Here is a 13,849-nt window from a genome sequence, read left to right as displayed (position 1 = left end):
ATCGATTTAATGCCAGTATGGGGTCTCGGTTGTGGAGAAGCTGTGCCCCGACCACCCACTGGATAAATAGACACGCGACGATCTACGAACCTTGCACACCAGCCAGAGAGCAGTCTTTGCCCCATCAGCTTGACCCATGATGATGACAGTGGCGTTGCCGCCCAGCCGAACATCCGACCTGAGATTGCGTGAGACAATATCGCTATGTACCTGCGTACTTCTGCGTACTGGTCCACCGGGCACACCACGAAGCTGGTTTACCACGATACCGACCACTCGGCTAAGCCTGTCACAAAGCACGAGGGACAGCAACCCACGTGGTCTAGCGGCAGTAGTGGCACAGGAAATAGGCCAAGTTGTTCTGGAACTCTATCGGGCGTCAAAATCTGCAGTCTAGACTCAATGGCCGCCAGGTGGGCCTGGTCGACGGGACGTACATAATGTTTGCAGCTAATGGTACAGCAGGTGGCATGGCGTGCCTATACCATCACGATACGAAGAGTGTGAAGCTAGAGATGCGACGTCGTAACATTCTGGCCGCGGCTCGACACGAGGATCTAACCAATCAAGCCTCAACAATGGGAAGGCAGAACGACATGGGAGCAGCGAACGAGTTGAAGGAGGAATACATAGCATTTGGTCTCGGGAAAGCAAGGCTAGAAATGTCTACCGATACCAAGAAACGCCGTCGTGGGTGTGATGAAGAATTGCAAACATGCACAGATCTACCGCTCAAGGTAGTGCGGCCATCGCGCACCTCCACACCTACGCACGATCCAGGACGATACAATTGCTCGTATTCGTCTTCCTCTTACTCACACCCAGCCCGCTGGCACCCCCACCCCCACCGCCTACACCCTGCGGCGGCGGGATCTTCTCCACATACTCCTTTCTTATCCTCTTCGCTTCCGCATCCCACCACTGCGCTTTCGTCTCATACTCCTTGCGCAATTTGTCCGCCACCTCTTGCGCCTGGCGTCCCTGCGCCACATAAGGCTCCTTCACTTCCTCAGAAGCAGCTTTCCACCATTTACCTATCGTCGAGCGGATCTGATCGCGACCAGCGCCTTCGGCAGGAGCAGTGCTCCCGGCAGAATTCTTACGTGGAGCAGGCGTGCTGTTCGCCGCGCAGTAGGTCTTACATTCTTCCCACTTTTCTTTCGTGAAGAGGAGGAATGGGTTGACGCCTGGTCGGGTAGGCTTCACGGGTTGGTCACCTATGGTTACGAGGATCGCGCCGATCACCCCGGCTTCGTAGTCGAGATCACTGGATTCGTAGGCAGCGGAGGAGACCCAGAAGGAGGTATCGGCGGCGCAGACTGACTTGCGTGGTGGGCCAGAGGGTTGTTTGATGAGTGATGCTGCCGGTGCAGCGGTCGCAGGTGGTACGGCGGCGAGAGTTGTGGTGTCCTGCTCTTGCTTGATTACTGGCTCCGTCACATCCGATGCTCCCAACGTAGCTTGACTAGTATAGTTCATCGAAACCAAGGCGTTCGTGGTGGCGCTACTGTTTGTATATGCGCGCTGTGAATAGTGATAAGGCACGGATGGATCTGCCTTGACAGGTGCGGGGCCAACAAGCGGGTTGGGCAGTGAGATCGGTCCAGTCAACGCTTCCATAACATCCGCAGCCACACGCAGTCCAGACAGGAATGCACCATGCACAGTCGCAGGATGCGTGCCACAAGTCGCCTCACCAGCAAAATGCAGATTGCCGACCGGCTCAGCCATAAGATCGTAATCACCCGGCCGTGTCTGTGGCGCCACGTAGGAATACGTGCCCCTCGTGAACGGATCCCTCTTCCATCTCGTGACAATGACCTCGATAGGCGCGGGTATGATGGCAGGCGAGAAGATCTTTCGTAGTCGGCGATTGACCTCTTCGAGGAGTGTACTACTATCCGTCTGTTCCGCCTCATGCGCCGAATGTCCCGCCAGGAGTGCCACCAGCATGGGCCGCCCGCTTGTTCTTGAAGCATTCCAAATCAAATAGAAGCGACCGCGGGTTTTGGCATAATGTGCAGGATCGAGGCTGTCTTGGTATTCGGCTTCGTTCAATAATCCGAACATGTCGCGGCTGTTGTCCCAGAATGGTTTGTCGTACAGGAGAACGAGCTGTCCACAATAATTAGCGATGCTTTAATGGTCTAAAATATGGCATACACACCTTGTTCAGTAAGCCAAACCCCATGCGATCGATAGCACCCTGCTTCCAGCCCGGTAAAGGTGGGTCGAAGTCAACCACGTCTGCCTTTAGAACGCCGAGAGGAGCGGTCAGTACGACCTCATCCGCTTCAAAGACCTCCCCATTCGTGCAGACAACTCTCGTGCTGAGCGATGGATCTTGATTCTCGTTGTAGTGTATGCTGTCCACGGTGCAGTCGAAGCGTACATCCAATTTCGTGGGCAAGTGCATTAGGCCACGAGGAAGCTGCGTGTATCCACCGATAATCTCAGAGTGCGCTCCTTCGAACTCGTTGCCCGTATCTTGGTCGTGACCAGACAAGCTCAGCCATGATACTGGTGCAGCATTCGCGTATTCCAGATTGGCATGATGCCAGTTGAGCAGCCGCATATCTTGTGGTGTAAGATCCACGATGTCCTGGTACTGCTCGATCGCTTCGTCCATGACTCTGCCAAGAGTCGGGTGTTGACTATCTTGCGCTGTGCGTCGTAGCGATATCGACTGATCTCTGGCCACACCGTCTTTTAACTGCCAGCCCATGATCTTTGCCGCTCGGGCAGCGCTTTGGGTGGCGTCACTCTCCTCTATGACTCGACTTCTGCCGGTGAGCTTCTCCGTGCCTGGTGGTGCGTTTCTTCTTCTGCCTCTCTTCAGCACGGGCTTTCGGTGTTTCGCATTGTCGACAGGGAATAGAGGTTCGAGCTGGAAACCAGAGAAGCCGCCTGCGACGGGATCACGAGCACGATCGATAAGCTCTTCATCGCCTTTGAGCGTGTTGTGCTTCTGGGGCATCGCACGGAAGTCGCCTGCTCGATCTGAAATGTCGGTGTACAGTTCTGTATTGATCTGATCCGTCTTCTCTTCCACAGGCTCGCCGTCCGTGTCGTAGATGGTGAGCGCATCGGTCATCAAATGGTATCGGAGCCCGAGTTGGCCACGAATGACAGTATTGAGTGGGTTGCCGTGATCGAATCCTGTCACGATCATGGCTCCCATCTCGGCCGTGTTGCGAAGATTGCCTGGTAAACTACCCTCAACCTGGCTCCTAAGAGGTTTGGAGTATACCCGGCCACCTACTCGTCTGCGGCCTTCGAGGACGATGACACGTGGCGGCCGCTCACCAGCGTCCGTCCAATGTTCACTGTTCTGTGCAAAGAGACCTTCTAGTTGTCTTGCGGTCGTCAAGCCAGACACGCCTGCTCCCACGACCACGATTGTTTTCTGCTTCGTGCCTTTTCGTAGTGACACAGCTTCTCGTGGTACCTCTAAACAGCCGAAATTGATGTAACCATTCCTCGCCAACCACTTGTATGCTACTTCAGCCAGACCAAAGAAGCGACCCTCACGAGCACAACCTGCTGCCTCCTCCACAGTAATAGTGCAGAGGGGATTCTGATTCCACATTCGAAGAATGGCATTGCGGATGTTGAGGTATATTGTGACCTCCGTATTCATCAGCAGATCGGAGAGTAGTTCATGCTCACCAATGTGGAGGGAATAGGGATCAAGTCTAGAGGCGTGTGTAGCCTCTATACATTCGCTTGCGAAGATGTCCTTGGGTAGTGACGCAGGGATCGAAGATCGTGGGCGCACGCGGTCCTGCAGCTGGGATATCAAGGAAGCCCTGCGAAGCTTTCCAGCAGGTATACTGGCAGTTGTCTTGTCTTTGGGTGGCCTGCCTCTTCTTTTCCGAGGTGGCGATTGCGTGTCGTTCGTAGTCACTGTCGTGGTTGCCTCAGTGCTTATTACTGGAGCGGGACTGTCCTCGGCCTTGATCTTGATAATGCTGCTAGAATGCTTTATCAACCCATCTGCCGTTCGTTTCCTTGCAGGACTGACGGTGATCGTTATATCGTCGGGTTTGTCGGCCACGATAGACGAGCACATTGATGATATGCCGGTGCTAGTGGCGGACTCAGATGAGCCATATCGGCGCCAAGCCCCATTGCTGTCCAATGTCCATTCTGCCTTCGGATGTGCATCGCTACTGTCGAATATGTCTGTTGCGGTAGAGGAAAGACTTGAGTCATCCTCATCTGCCGTTGATGAAGGCTTCATAGCCATGCCGAGGGATGATATATCAGCAGAGGGAGGCGCTGCTAAAGTGATATCGCCACCTCCCACTCCAATCTCGATCGTGTGAGCCATTGCTGCATTCACTGATCGTTCTACCGGGCGGCGTTGTGTTGCGCCATCTGCGTTTCGTACATCCGTATATCGGAGGCTTGAGGTGAATGCTCACGGCGTCTGGACCACGCAATTTGCCGAGAGCGGAGCCGAAAGGTGTGAGGCAAAAACAGGTTGTGGAGGAGATTTGCTCAAGCGGTGGGCGTGGATCATTTCATCAGTGTAGGGCACAAAAACAACGCAGAGTCTGATGGAGATATCACGATGTAGGCATCGATGCAATGGTGGAGGGCGAGGCACAGGTGGGAGAATCCGACTCCTCACGGGACACCAATTCTGCGGGTTGAGTGGAGACGTCTTCCACTTCAGCTCATTGCAGCGACACATACCATTGCCACAAACACACCGTAGCCATCGCCCTCGACCCAGCACCTCGTATACTCACATTCTGACCATATCAACGTTAAGGTGGACAACTTTCGGAGATGAAATATCAAGAGGTGGCTTGCTTGTAATCACATATCAGACCGAACCCTCTGTGTCAGCGCCGCGGTTCCACAATATTTGCGTCTTCCAAACGCTACGTACTATAATCCTCACCACGTGTAAATACCTGATGGGTGATGGTAGCGGCGAGGCTTGTAATGTATCTACGAGATATGTAGTATATCGAGAGCGGGGATGGTGTTAAGTATGCGCTTCTCATGTCTACATGCTGTTCCCCTCCTTCTAATTCTATCTTCGCGACGTGGTCGAGATAACAACCCCGAATAAAGTGAGTCCCTCTTGATATATCGGTCGGTCGCGAAGATTTGCTGACGTGCGCAGAGTTTAGTTCCACCTACCTTGGACGATGGGTCAATTACGAACCCTTGGCACAGTACCATACTCTGCACAACACCACAACAGCTCTCTATAGTGCACGCGAGTGTATCATACAACACCAATGTGGGGCCAAATATCAGTAAAGGACGGATTAGCACTCAAATGCCACTTCGCTGCTACCGGGCACAGGATGGCTCCAATCGCAAATGCCTTGAGCGGGCAAGCACCTGGAAGTAGATAGTGAGCAATAACGAGTAGGCGTTGTGGGACGTGATATTGGATAAATCGATGCTGACTGCGGAGTGCCACAGCCCAACCATCAGACTTTAGCGCAAGCTCTGTACCCCTTTGACTCTCAGACTGTTTGCCCGTTAATGAGCAGGATGAATGATACACGCCGCGTTTGGTAATATATGCATTGCAGGTTGTGCTGGACGAGAGCGCCGTGGGACTCTTCTGTGCTGAAGCAGTGACGTTATGAAGTATGCCGATGATATACGGCGGAAGCTGGAGAGGAGACAAGAGGGCATACCTATTGAGTGACGTCGGAAGTGAAGCTTTTGGTGCGCATGACATCTGGGAGCTAAGACCCACCATTCACCCATTCGCCAGATCGTGCATATAAAAGCTTGCACCTCGAGCGTGAGAACAACGCTCGCAAACTTCGGACACGAAACTGCCTCAACGTCATCGCGACCTTTGAAGTCAGGAAAGCTATAATTTCTTCACCCACAACACCTACATATCATCCTGCACACCCACTTCACATCTGATGGCGGCAAGCTCGCCAGCAACCGCCGCGATGGCAGGTATACCAAAGTCGAGATCGAACGGCCTCACATTCGAGAACAAGCGTGCAGATGAGCTTGAAGGCGAGAAGAAGTGCGACTGCGAAGGTGGAGTTGTGCAGGAGCTGACGACCTGGGTCTTCTGTGTCGACTGCGTGACGTGGCATCATGTGACCTGTCAGCTCGGGAAATCGACACAATTTGGCAAGAAGCAGGCCGAGCTGGGATTCATCTGCCGCGCTTGCAGGACCGTCAACCGCAGCGCCAATGCGCGGAAGGGCTACCATGCGAGGCTGCAGAACTCGGGTGCCGGAAAGAAGTCTTCGGCCTCGAGCATCAAGCGCCGCCATTCAGCTTTTGACGACTCAGTAGGGGGCAAACGCAAGACGGCGCCGCGTAAGGCTACTATGGCGCCCAGGAAATCCGCTCCATCCTCGTCTGACCCCGTTGAGGCAGAAGATGAAGACGACGATGACAACGATGAGATCGTGGTCAGCAGTCCGGCCATCAAGCAAGAAACATCGGGCAGACGTAGGTCATCAAGACATATCATGACCAAGCTCGAGGAGTTGGCTGCCAAGATTGGTGATCCTTTGGAGGAGTGGAGGAAAGGTATCAACTCTCCGCCCGAGGTTCTGTGTGACTGTGAGGGCAGCCCAGCTGGTAAACTCAGTGGGTATATGACGTGTGCTAGATGCGCTCGTCTGCAGCACGAGCACTGCATGCCAGTCAAGAAGGATGATCCGATTGGTGAAGGCCTACTCTGCATCGAGTGTCTTGGCGCTCGCAAAGAGGATGCCGCTCGCATCGAGCGCGAGAAAGACCGTCTGATCAGGCAGAAGCTTACTCGGCTTCACAAAGAGTGGGAGGAAGCCATCGCCACTCGCCGTACCAGTCTGCGCAACACCGTCGCCAATCGCTTCTGGATCGAGTACTGTAACTTGCCGAACAGCCAACAAGCCAACAATGCTGTCAAGGAACTCACAGCCACATACTACGACGAGGCGGTGAGCAAGCTTTTGCCCACTCATCCTGCCCCCGCCGCTTGGGTCGATCGAGTGGTGGACGACATCTACAGGCTTATCAGCAAGGAGAACAAGCAGCTTGTGAAGCAAGTCCACGGGCGCGATACGCGTGCTTTTCATTCCACGGAGCCTGAGCACTTTCGCAGAAGCTTGAATGCCCTCGCTGTTCTGACTGTGCATCATGGTTTGTACGAGGGTAGCAATGAGAAGCTGGGTTTGCTGGCTGAGGTGCTCGGGTTGGAGGAGAAGGGGAGCGTGTGGAAGGTTTGAGGTTACCACAGAAGTCGTCTACCATTGGCACTGGTGATCATTGTCACCTCAAGGCCGGTTGATCATTGTCTTTGCGTGCTTCCTGTCATCTGCTGTGACGTTGACGCTAAGATAGGCTGCAATTAGCAGCAACCAAACTCATCTCAATATCACTTCACACTGGCAGTACTTATATGTTGTCTCTTCATCTGAGGGGCTGAGTAACGTAAGCTAGTACATCGGCTGGCAGCTGTCAAAAAAGTCACACGGCATGGGGGAAGAGTTTGCAGTGATAGCCTGAGGTGCATTAGTAATAGCACTATTTCCTATCCAACGACCTCCGCGAAGCATCTTCTCTCCGTCCGAAGCCACCAAAACTGCCCACGTCTCTTCGAAAAAACTTCCCAATATTCTTCAGGTTCTCATTCAAGCTCGCTACCTTCTCTCCATCCCCGTTCATGTCCATATCACCGCCAGGAGCGGGTGGACTAGTAGCACGGCTAGCAGCAGCAGTATTGTGAGCCGATGGCGCAATCCCAGCGGCCACACCAAGATGCGGGCTAGCTATGCGATCACCGGCATCACGAGCAGCGTTCATAAGCGCAGTGCCAAAGTTGGACGGATCAAATCGTGCGGGTAATGATGGCGACGATGTCGGCAGAGTGCTGTCCTTGATGGCCTGTAAGGTTCCAGCGGCAACAGTAGGCTGGGCTGAAAGCTGCAATGAGCCGATGAGCGGATTCGTAGCCTGTAGACTTTCATTCGCTGAGCTAGATTTGTGCGCATTGAACAGTTCCATTAGATGGCTCTGTTCTGGCTTTCGTGTGATGCCTTTAAGCTCCAGTATCTTGCGGAAATTGGGCTCTGAGCGGTCGCGTATATGAATGAGGTAGGCTTGCACCAACGCTTCGGATGGCGATGATCGCACTTGTAGAGTCTTAAGCAGTGGGTCAAGCTTAGCAGTGCTTTGGTTAACACGTTTGATAAAGGCTTGGTTGGGAGGTGTGCCAGGCTCAGCATTGAGTGTAGCTAGCTCCTGGAAACCTTTCTTGAGCACGTACGAGTCCAGTAGCATTTGCTCCGCACCAGTCTCGGATATAGGCTTGCTGGCTGCGATATTATTGATATAGGTATTCGTGATGCTGTCCACAAGGTTGTCGCAGTAAGCGCGTGCATATTGCGGCTTGTGTAGGTAGCGCAGAATCTCTTTGCTGCGATCTTTCACTCGTTGCAGAAGGATGGAGACATAGCCGCTCTGGTCACCAACACTGTCCATCTTGCTCCACTGTACTGCTCGCATCTCTCGCCATGCAGGCTCGCAGTCGATCTCAGTCTTGTGCACGAGTGCTCGCACAGCAGCTGAAGCCACACCCATGAACGCATCGGCTTGTGACTGCATGTCGACTTTGTCCTGTAGGTCGTCATCAATACGGGACTTGATCTTCTCCTCGAGCTGGTTGGTAGTTTGGTAGCAGTAGTCGGCGGTGTTGAGTACAATGACTGCGCCTTCCACGGATGGGCCGCCTGTCTTCTCAGCCAGATGATAGAACAGCACTTGTTGTGAGTAGGCGTCCAGATATCTGCCAAATGTCTGTGACAACTCCAGTAGTCTAGTGCCGGTCGATAGCTTAGCGCACTGTGCGAACGTGACCCGGTAGTGATGAAAGAGCTCGGTAGAAGAAGGTATCACAAGCTGAGCATGGAACTCCTCATCTGCCGCTTTTATCGGCTGTTGTCGGTACTTGGGTATCAGCGTAGAAAGCTGCTTGTCCTGCGATTCAACCCAGATACTGAGATATGGCTCGAATGCCTCGGAAATGGCTTGACTGAAGCCATGCCTTTTTTCTTCACTGGACGTGATCGTATCGATGGATGATCTTGACTCTCCTGAGGCAAAACGCCGCTCAAGGCTGTGTTCAAAATCCAGCGTCTCCTGCAAACAGGACAGCAGTAGATTCACATCCGGTGGCTGGCCATCTGTCCTCCTCATCGACCGCTGCAGAATGCCCTTGTAGTCGTCCCTCGTAGTCTCACAGAAAGCGTTTGCAAGCATCTCATTCACTCGCCACTGTGGCGGGAATAAGATCGCATGTTCAGCATCATAAGTCTTAAGCATGCGATTGAACCAGCTGTACCTCCTAGCAATATTGTCCAGAGACCCCGCCTCATCATTGCCACGAAACACCTGCCGGTACTCTCGCAGCTGAGTATTGCAATACCACGTCACCAGTCTCGACCTCGCCTGGTCGCCCAAAGCATCCATCACCAGGCAAGCCTCAGCTAGCACACCCCTCTTCTGCTGCACCTCGCCCTTGGCAAACGTGACCTCAAAGTCTCCGCACACCTGCTCCAGAAGCTCTCGCTGCACATCTGCTACATTCTTGCTCAAAGCTGCAATCTGGTCTATACTCCTATAGCTCTTGAAGTGTGCCATAAGCTGTATGACGGCCTGTAACAGATGCGCACATTCTCGATACTGCCTAGAATGGCTCAAGCCTCGGAGCTGCTCGTACGCGGTCGTGAGCATTTGCAGCCTCTTCAATGCTGTCATTGAGAGTGTAAGGTTTTTCTTCGTGCTGTCCAGCCGCTTGATATCCGCCGTCATCTCTGTGATCGTCCGCTCCGCCTCAAGCGCTCTCGCCCGCACGCCCTCGATCTTCGCAAACAACTGTTCCAGCTCTGCTTTGGCATCTTGTATGCGTTGTATGCTGTCTGCGTCCGGGTCCGTTTGGGTCCTAACAAGCGTGGAGATGTCGTGGTCGAGTTCATCTTGGTGGCGCCGTAGTGCAGTCCCGACTTGAGGTACTGCCGAGAGGGTAGTCGGATGTGAGAAGAGAGTATTGAGGTGGTCGATGGGGTCGTAGTCCACTGCCTCAGGTCAGTATATGGCCAGGCGCAATAGCAAGGGCGCTCACGCTACCGGAGTCTAAAGCATCAAGCGGCGCTATGCCATTCGTCTGCTGCATGAGTAGTGCTCAGGTAGTCCTGCTCTGTTCGACCTCCACGATTCGTACTGGCAATGCTGTTGTGTTTCTATGGTATTGGCATTTAGATCGCATATGTCAATAGCATGTGAGCACCTCCAATAAACAGCCAATCACGGCAAAGCATCGGCGAACATTCACGTATATCAGGAACAGCTTCACGGCACGAGATATCCGAACAGATGATATGTAGCAAGGAACGGTTTGAGAACTTGAGATGATGGATCGAAGTATTGTCTGTCATCTTCTCTCAATAGCATACAATCTTGCTACCTCGTCCACTAACGACCCCACGCATTAACTTTTGTTGGGCCGTTGCTTCGTTGCAATCTATATGCTCGCCATCGTGAAAAGGAAGACATGCGAACAAGCAGGACGCCGAGAACGCCGGCTCATGCGCATGCAAGAGACATCTGGTGTGGCGGCCATGCAGAAGCAGACCAGCCTATCGTGACCCGTGCTTGGTTTTGAGCACTTAGCGGGTAGACATAGCCTTGGTGACCACGCGCTTAAGCGCCAGCTCCTTCTTCTTTAGGTCCTCCGAGGGGGCATCCTCGATCTCGAGCTGGGCCATGGCATCGGACAGTGCACTCTCGATCTTCTCCTTCTGGCCACGCTTGAGCTTCATGCTCATGGTTGGGTCAGACACGATCTCCTCGACTCTGCTGATGTACGACTCGAGCTGCTGTCTCGACTCGAATTTCTTGCTGAAAGCATCGTCGCTGGTCTTGAATTTGGCGGCATCCTCCACCATCTTCTCGATCTCAGCCGAGTTGAGCTTGCCGACGGAGTTGGAGATGGTGATGTTGGCGCTGCGGCCGGAAGTCTTCTCGGTGGCGGTGACCTTCAGGATACCGTTGACATCCACTTCGAATACAACCTCCAGTACGGCATCGCCAGCCTGAAGTAGTCAGTGAGTGTACATGTTAACAATGGGTGCGCCGGGAGGTGATACCTTCATTGGGGGGATAGGAGCCAAGGTGAACTCGCCGAGGGAGGTGTTGTCTTCGCAGTTCTATCAGAACATATCAGTGATCATGCAGTCTTGACATTCATTTTCTGAGTATGGTAGAAACTTACAGTGCGCTCGCCCTGGTAGCAAGGGAACTGGACAGTCTGCTGGTTGTCGGCAACTGTGGTGAATGTCCTACACCGTGGCGAGAAGGGTTAGCATGCGTAACAAAGTCTCGATAAAGTAGGAAACGCAATGATATGCTAAGGATGTCCGAGGGTTCGCAGGTGCCGAAGGATCCCGAGATATGGGGGGCACATTGCCGTTCTCGTCGGAAGTCCTCTTAGAATCATGTGCTGATGGCCATCCGGGAAGGTTCATGAGGTTGTGAGATGTCGGAGATGTAGCTGATAGCGATGCCGATGCCATCCAAGCAACGAATGAGATAAGATGACGATCTCGTGGCGGATGAAGCGGCTGTGCTACGTTGAAGGCCGACTCAGACGCACTAGAAGGCCATAGAATGCTTGAGATACACCACCCCGCAAGTGGCAGTGTGAAGGATCGGCTGCATACGCGCCATTATGTTCTCAGGGTCGCGAGAGTCGACATGATATGCCGAGACGTCCTCCGGTATGATCGTGCTGTGGTGGCTCGTCGGGATTCGAAGTTGTGGCGTTTGGTGAGGGACGGGCCAGCGGGAAGTCGAGGAAGTGCAAAACATATAACAAGACGATGATAACAAAGGAAACGGGACTGTTGTACCTCTTCTTCAAGCAAGGAACTGTGTTACCGCGAGGGACGACCTGATAGCATATTAGCATCGTAAATGACGGGAAAGTATTGTGACCAAAGGATACTCACTGGTGCAAAAATATTGCCCTCCATAGCCACACCAAGCGAGAGTGGGACGACATCGAGCAGGAGCATGTCCTGGGTGTCGGCGGAGGTGGCCTTGCCAGAGAGAATACCAGCCTGAACAGCCGCACCGTAGGCAACAGCCTCATCAGGATTGATGCTCTTCTCGAGCTTCTTGCCGTTGAAGAAGTCGGACAGGAGCTTCTGTATCCGAGGAATACGAGTGGAGCCACCAACCAACACGATCTCGTCGACCTTGCTCTTCTCGATGGCCGCATCCTTAAGCACCTGCTCGACTGGCTGCATGGTGCCGTTGAAAGCCTTGCCGTTGATCTCTTCGAAACGGGCACGGGTGATGTTGGCGTTGAAATCCTCGCCCTCGTAGAGAGAGTCGATCTCGATGGTGGTCTGGGTGCCGTTGGAAAGGGTACGCTTGGCACGCTCGCAGGCTGTCCGCAGACGACGAAGGGCACGAGCGTCGCCAGAGATGTCTAACAAGTACGAAGTCAGTCAGTCATGGCCTCAAAAGCTAACGAAAGCGATGGAGCAGTATTAAGCAACTCACCCTTCTTGGACTTCCTCTGGAATTCCTTCTTGAAATGGTCGAGGAGGTTGGTATCGAAGTCTTGGCCACCAAGATGGGTGTCACCGGCAGTAGCCTTGACGGTAAAGACGCCACCCTGGATATTAAGAAGCGAAACATCGAAAGTTCCACCACCGAGATCGTAGATGAGGACGTTGCGCTCCTTGTCAGACTTGCCAGCACCGAGACCGTAGGCAATGGCGGCAGCGGTAGGCTCGTTGATGATACGTAGGACGTTGAGACCAGAGATGGCACCGGCATCCTTGGTTGCTTGTCTCTGGTTGTCGTTGAAGTAAGCTGGAACTGTGATAACGGCCTTCTCCACCTTCTTGCCGAGCTTGGTCTCAGCAATCTCCTTCATCTGCGAATCGTTAGTCCATGAGCTTCCTCGAAATTCCAACATGCGACTGACCTTGCCCAAAACCATGGCGGAGATCTCCTGAGCGGAGAACTGCTTGGTCTCGTTGAGATACTGGACCTCGATCTTAGGGTTGCTGTCATCATCCACGACCTTGAATGGCCACGTCTCGATATCCTTCTTGACGGTGGGGTCGTCGAATCGTCGGCCGATAAGACGCTTGGCATCGAAGACGGTGTTCTCGGGGTTCATGGCGGCCTGGTTCTTCGCCGCCTCACCGATCAAGCGCTCCTCGGAGGTGAAAGAGACGAAGGATGGGGTGGTGAAGGAACCCTGCTCGTTGGCGACTGCGCAAGATGTATCAGTATCTATCCGAATCTTCATATATCTCGGTCGTGCTCACTGATCTCAACGCCGGCGCCCTCATAGTTGGCCACACATGAGTAGGTCGTGCCTGTACAAACATCAGCCATATATCCTCATTCTTCCGTCCAATTCCAGCTCGTACCAAGATCGATGCCAATGGCACCATCGTATACTTCGTCCGCCATATTGTGTGGTTGTGTAGGGTGATGTGGAGGTGTGTGGGAAGAATTGCAGAAATGCAATGGGAAAAAGTTCGACTTCGCTGCGATTCTGAGGCCCACCACAATTCTGCTGTTCAAAAAACTGATCAGCGCCTCGGTCCGCTTTCCGAGCCCTCTCACTCAAGCCAGCGCCAAGACAAGGATTTGAGCCTCACTGTCCGCACTCACCGCCAACAGAAGCGGATTCTGATCTTTGCCACTGTAACAGGAAATGACAAGAGCAGCACAGCACAGCACAATTCCTGAACATGACGCTACTACACTTCATGCCCGGGTTACAAGGATCTCTTGGGGCATGACAGCTATTCAATCCTACTGAAAGCCGTCA

At 53.3% G+C, this 13,849-nt stretch overlaps 4 protein-coding genes across 4 annotated transcripts; 1 reads left to right on the top strand and 3 right to left on the bottom strand.

The window, feature by feature from the left end:
• Positions 1 to 765: 765 nt before the first annotated feature.
• Positions 766 to 4,333, bottom strand: LTS14_005474 (uncharacterized protein; the record flags this gene model as incomplete). Its single annotated transcript, XM_064838172.1, has 2 exons — positions 766 to 2,115; positions 2,168 to 4,333. The coding sequence occupies 2 exons, from the start codon at positions 4,331 to 4,333 to the stop codon at positions 766 to 768; spliced, it is 3,516 nt and encodes a 1,171-aa protein (XP_064694257.1).
• Positions 4,334 to 5,939: 1,606 nt separating this feature from the next.
• Positions 5,940 to 7,220, top strand: LTS14_005473 (uncharacterized protein; the record flags this gene model as incomplete). The annotated part of the gene is made up of 1 exon (XM_064838171.1): positions 5,940 to 7,220. The coding sequence occupies one exon, from the start codon at positions 5,940 to 5,942 to the stop codon at positions 7,218 to 7,220; it is 1,281 nt and encodes a 426-aa protein (XP_064694256.1).
• Positions 7,221 to 7,518: 298 nt separating this feature from the next.
• VPS53 (Vacuolar protein sorting-associated protein 53) lies at positions 7,519 to 10,165 on the bottom strand (the record flags this gene model as incomplete). The annotated part of the gene is made up of 2 exons (XM_064838170.1): positions 7,519 to 10,067; positions 10,120 to 10,165. The coding sequence occupies 2 exons, from the start codon at positions 10,163 to 10,165 to the stop codon at positions 7,519 to 7,521; spliced, it is 2,595 nt and encodes an 864-aa protein (XP_064694255.1).
• Positions 10,166 to 10,658: 493 nt separating this feature from the next.
• SSB1 (Heat shock protein ssb1) lies at positions 10,659 to 13,485 on the bottom strand (the record flags this gene model as incomplete). Its single annotated transcript, XM_064838169.1, has 9 exons — positions 10,659 to 11,084; positions 11,139 to 11,198; positions 11,264 to 11,330; positions 11,901 to 11,941; positions 12,000 to 12,484; positions 12,559 to 12,937; positions 12,989 to 13,281; positions 13,338 to 13,388; positions 13,443 to 13,485. 9 exons carry the CDS (start codon positions 13,483 to 13,485, stop codon positions 10,659 to 10,661), a joined length of 1,845 nt encoding a protein of 614 aa, XP_064694254.1.
• Positions 13,486 to 13,849: the final 364 nt, after the last annotated feature.

This window comes from Recurvomyces mirabilis (genome assembly GCF_035927965.1).
Source record: "Recurvomyces mirabilis strain CCFEE 5264 chromosome Unknown scaffold_13, whole genome shotgun sequence".
Taxonomy (NCBI): domain Eukaryota; kingdom Fungi; phylum Ascomycota; class Dothideomycetes; order Mycosphaerellales; family Teratosphaeriaceae; genus Recurvomyces; species Recurvomyces mirabilis.
Note: the sequence above shows the minus strand (reverse complement) of the source record. Positions and strands in the feature narration are given on the sequence as shown.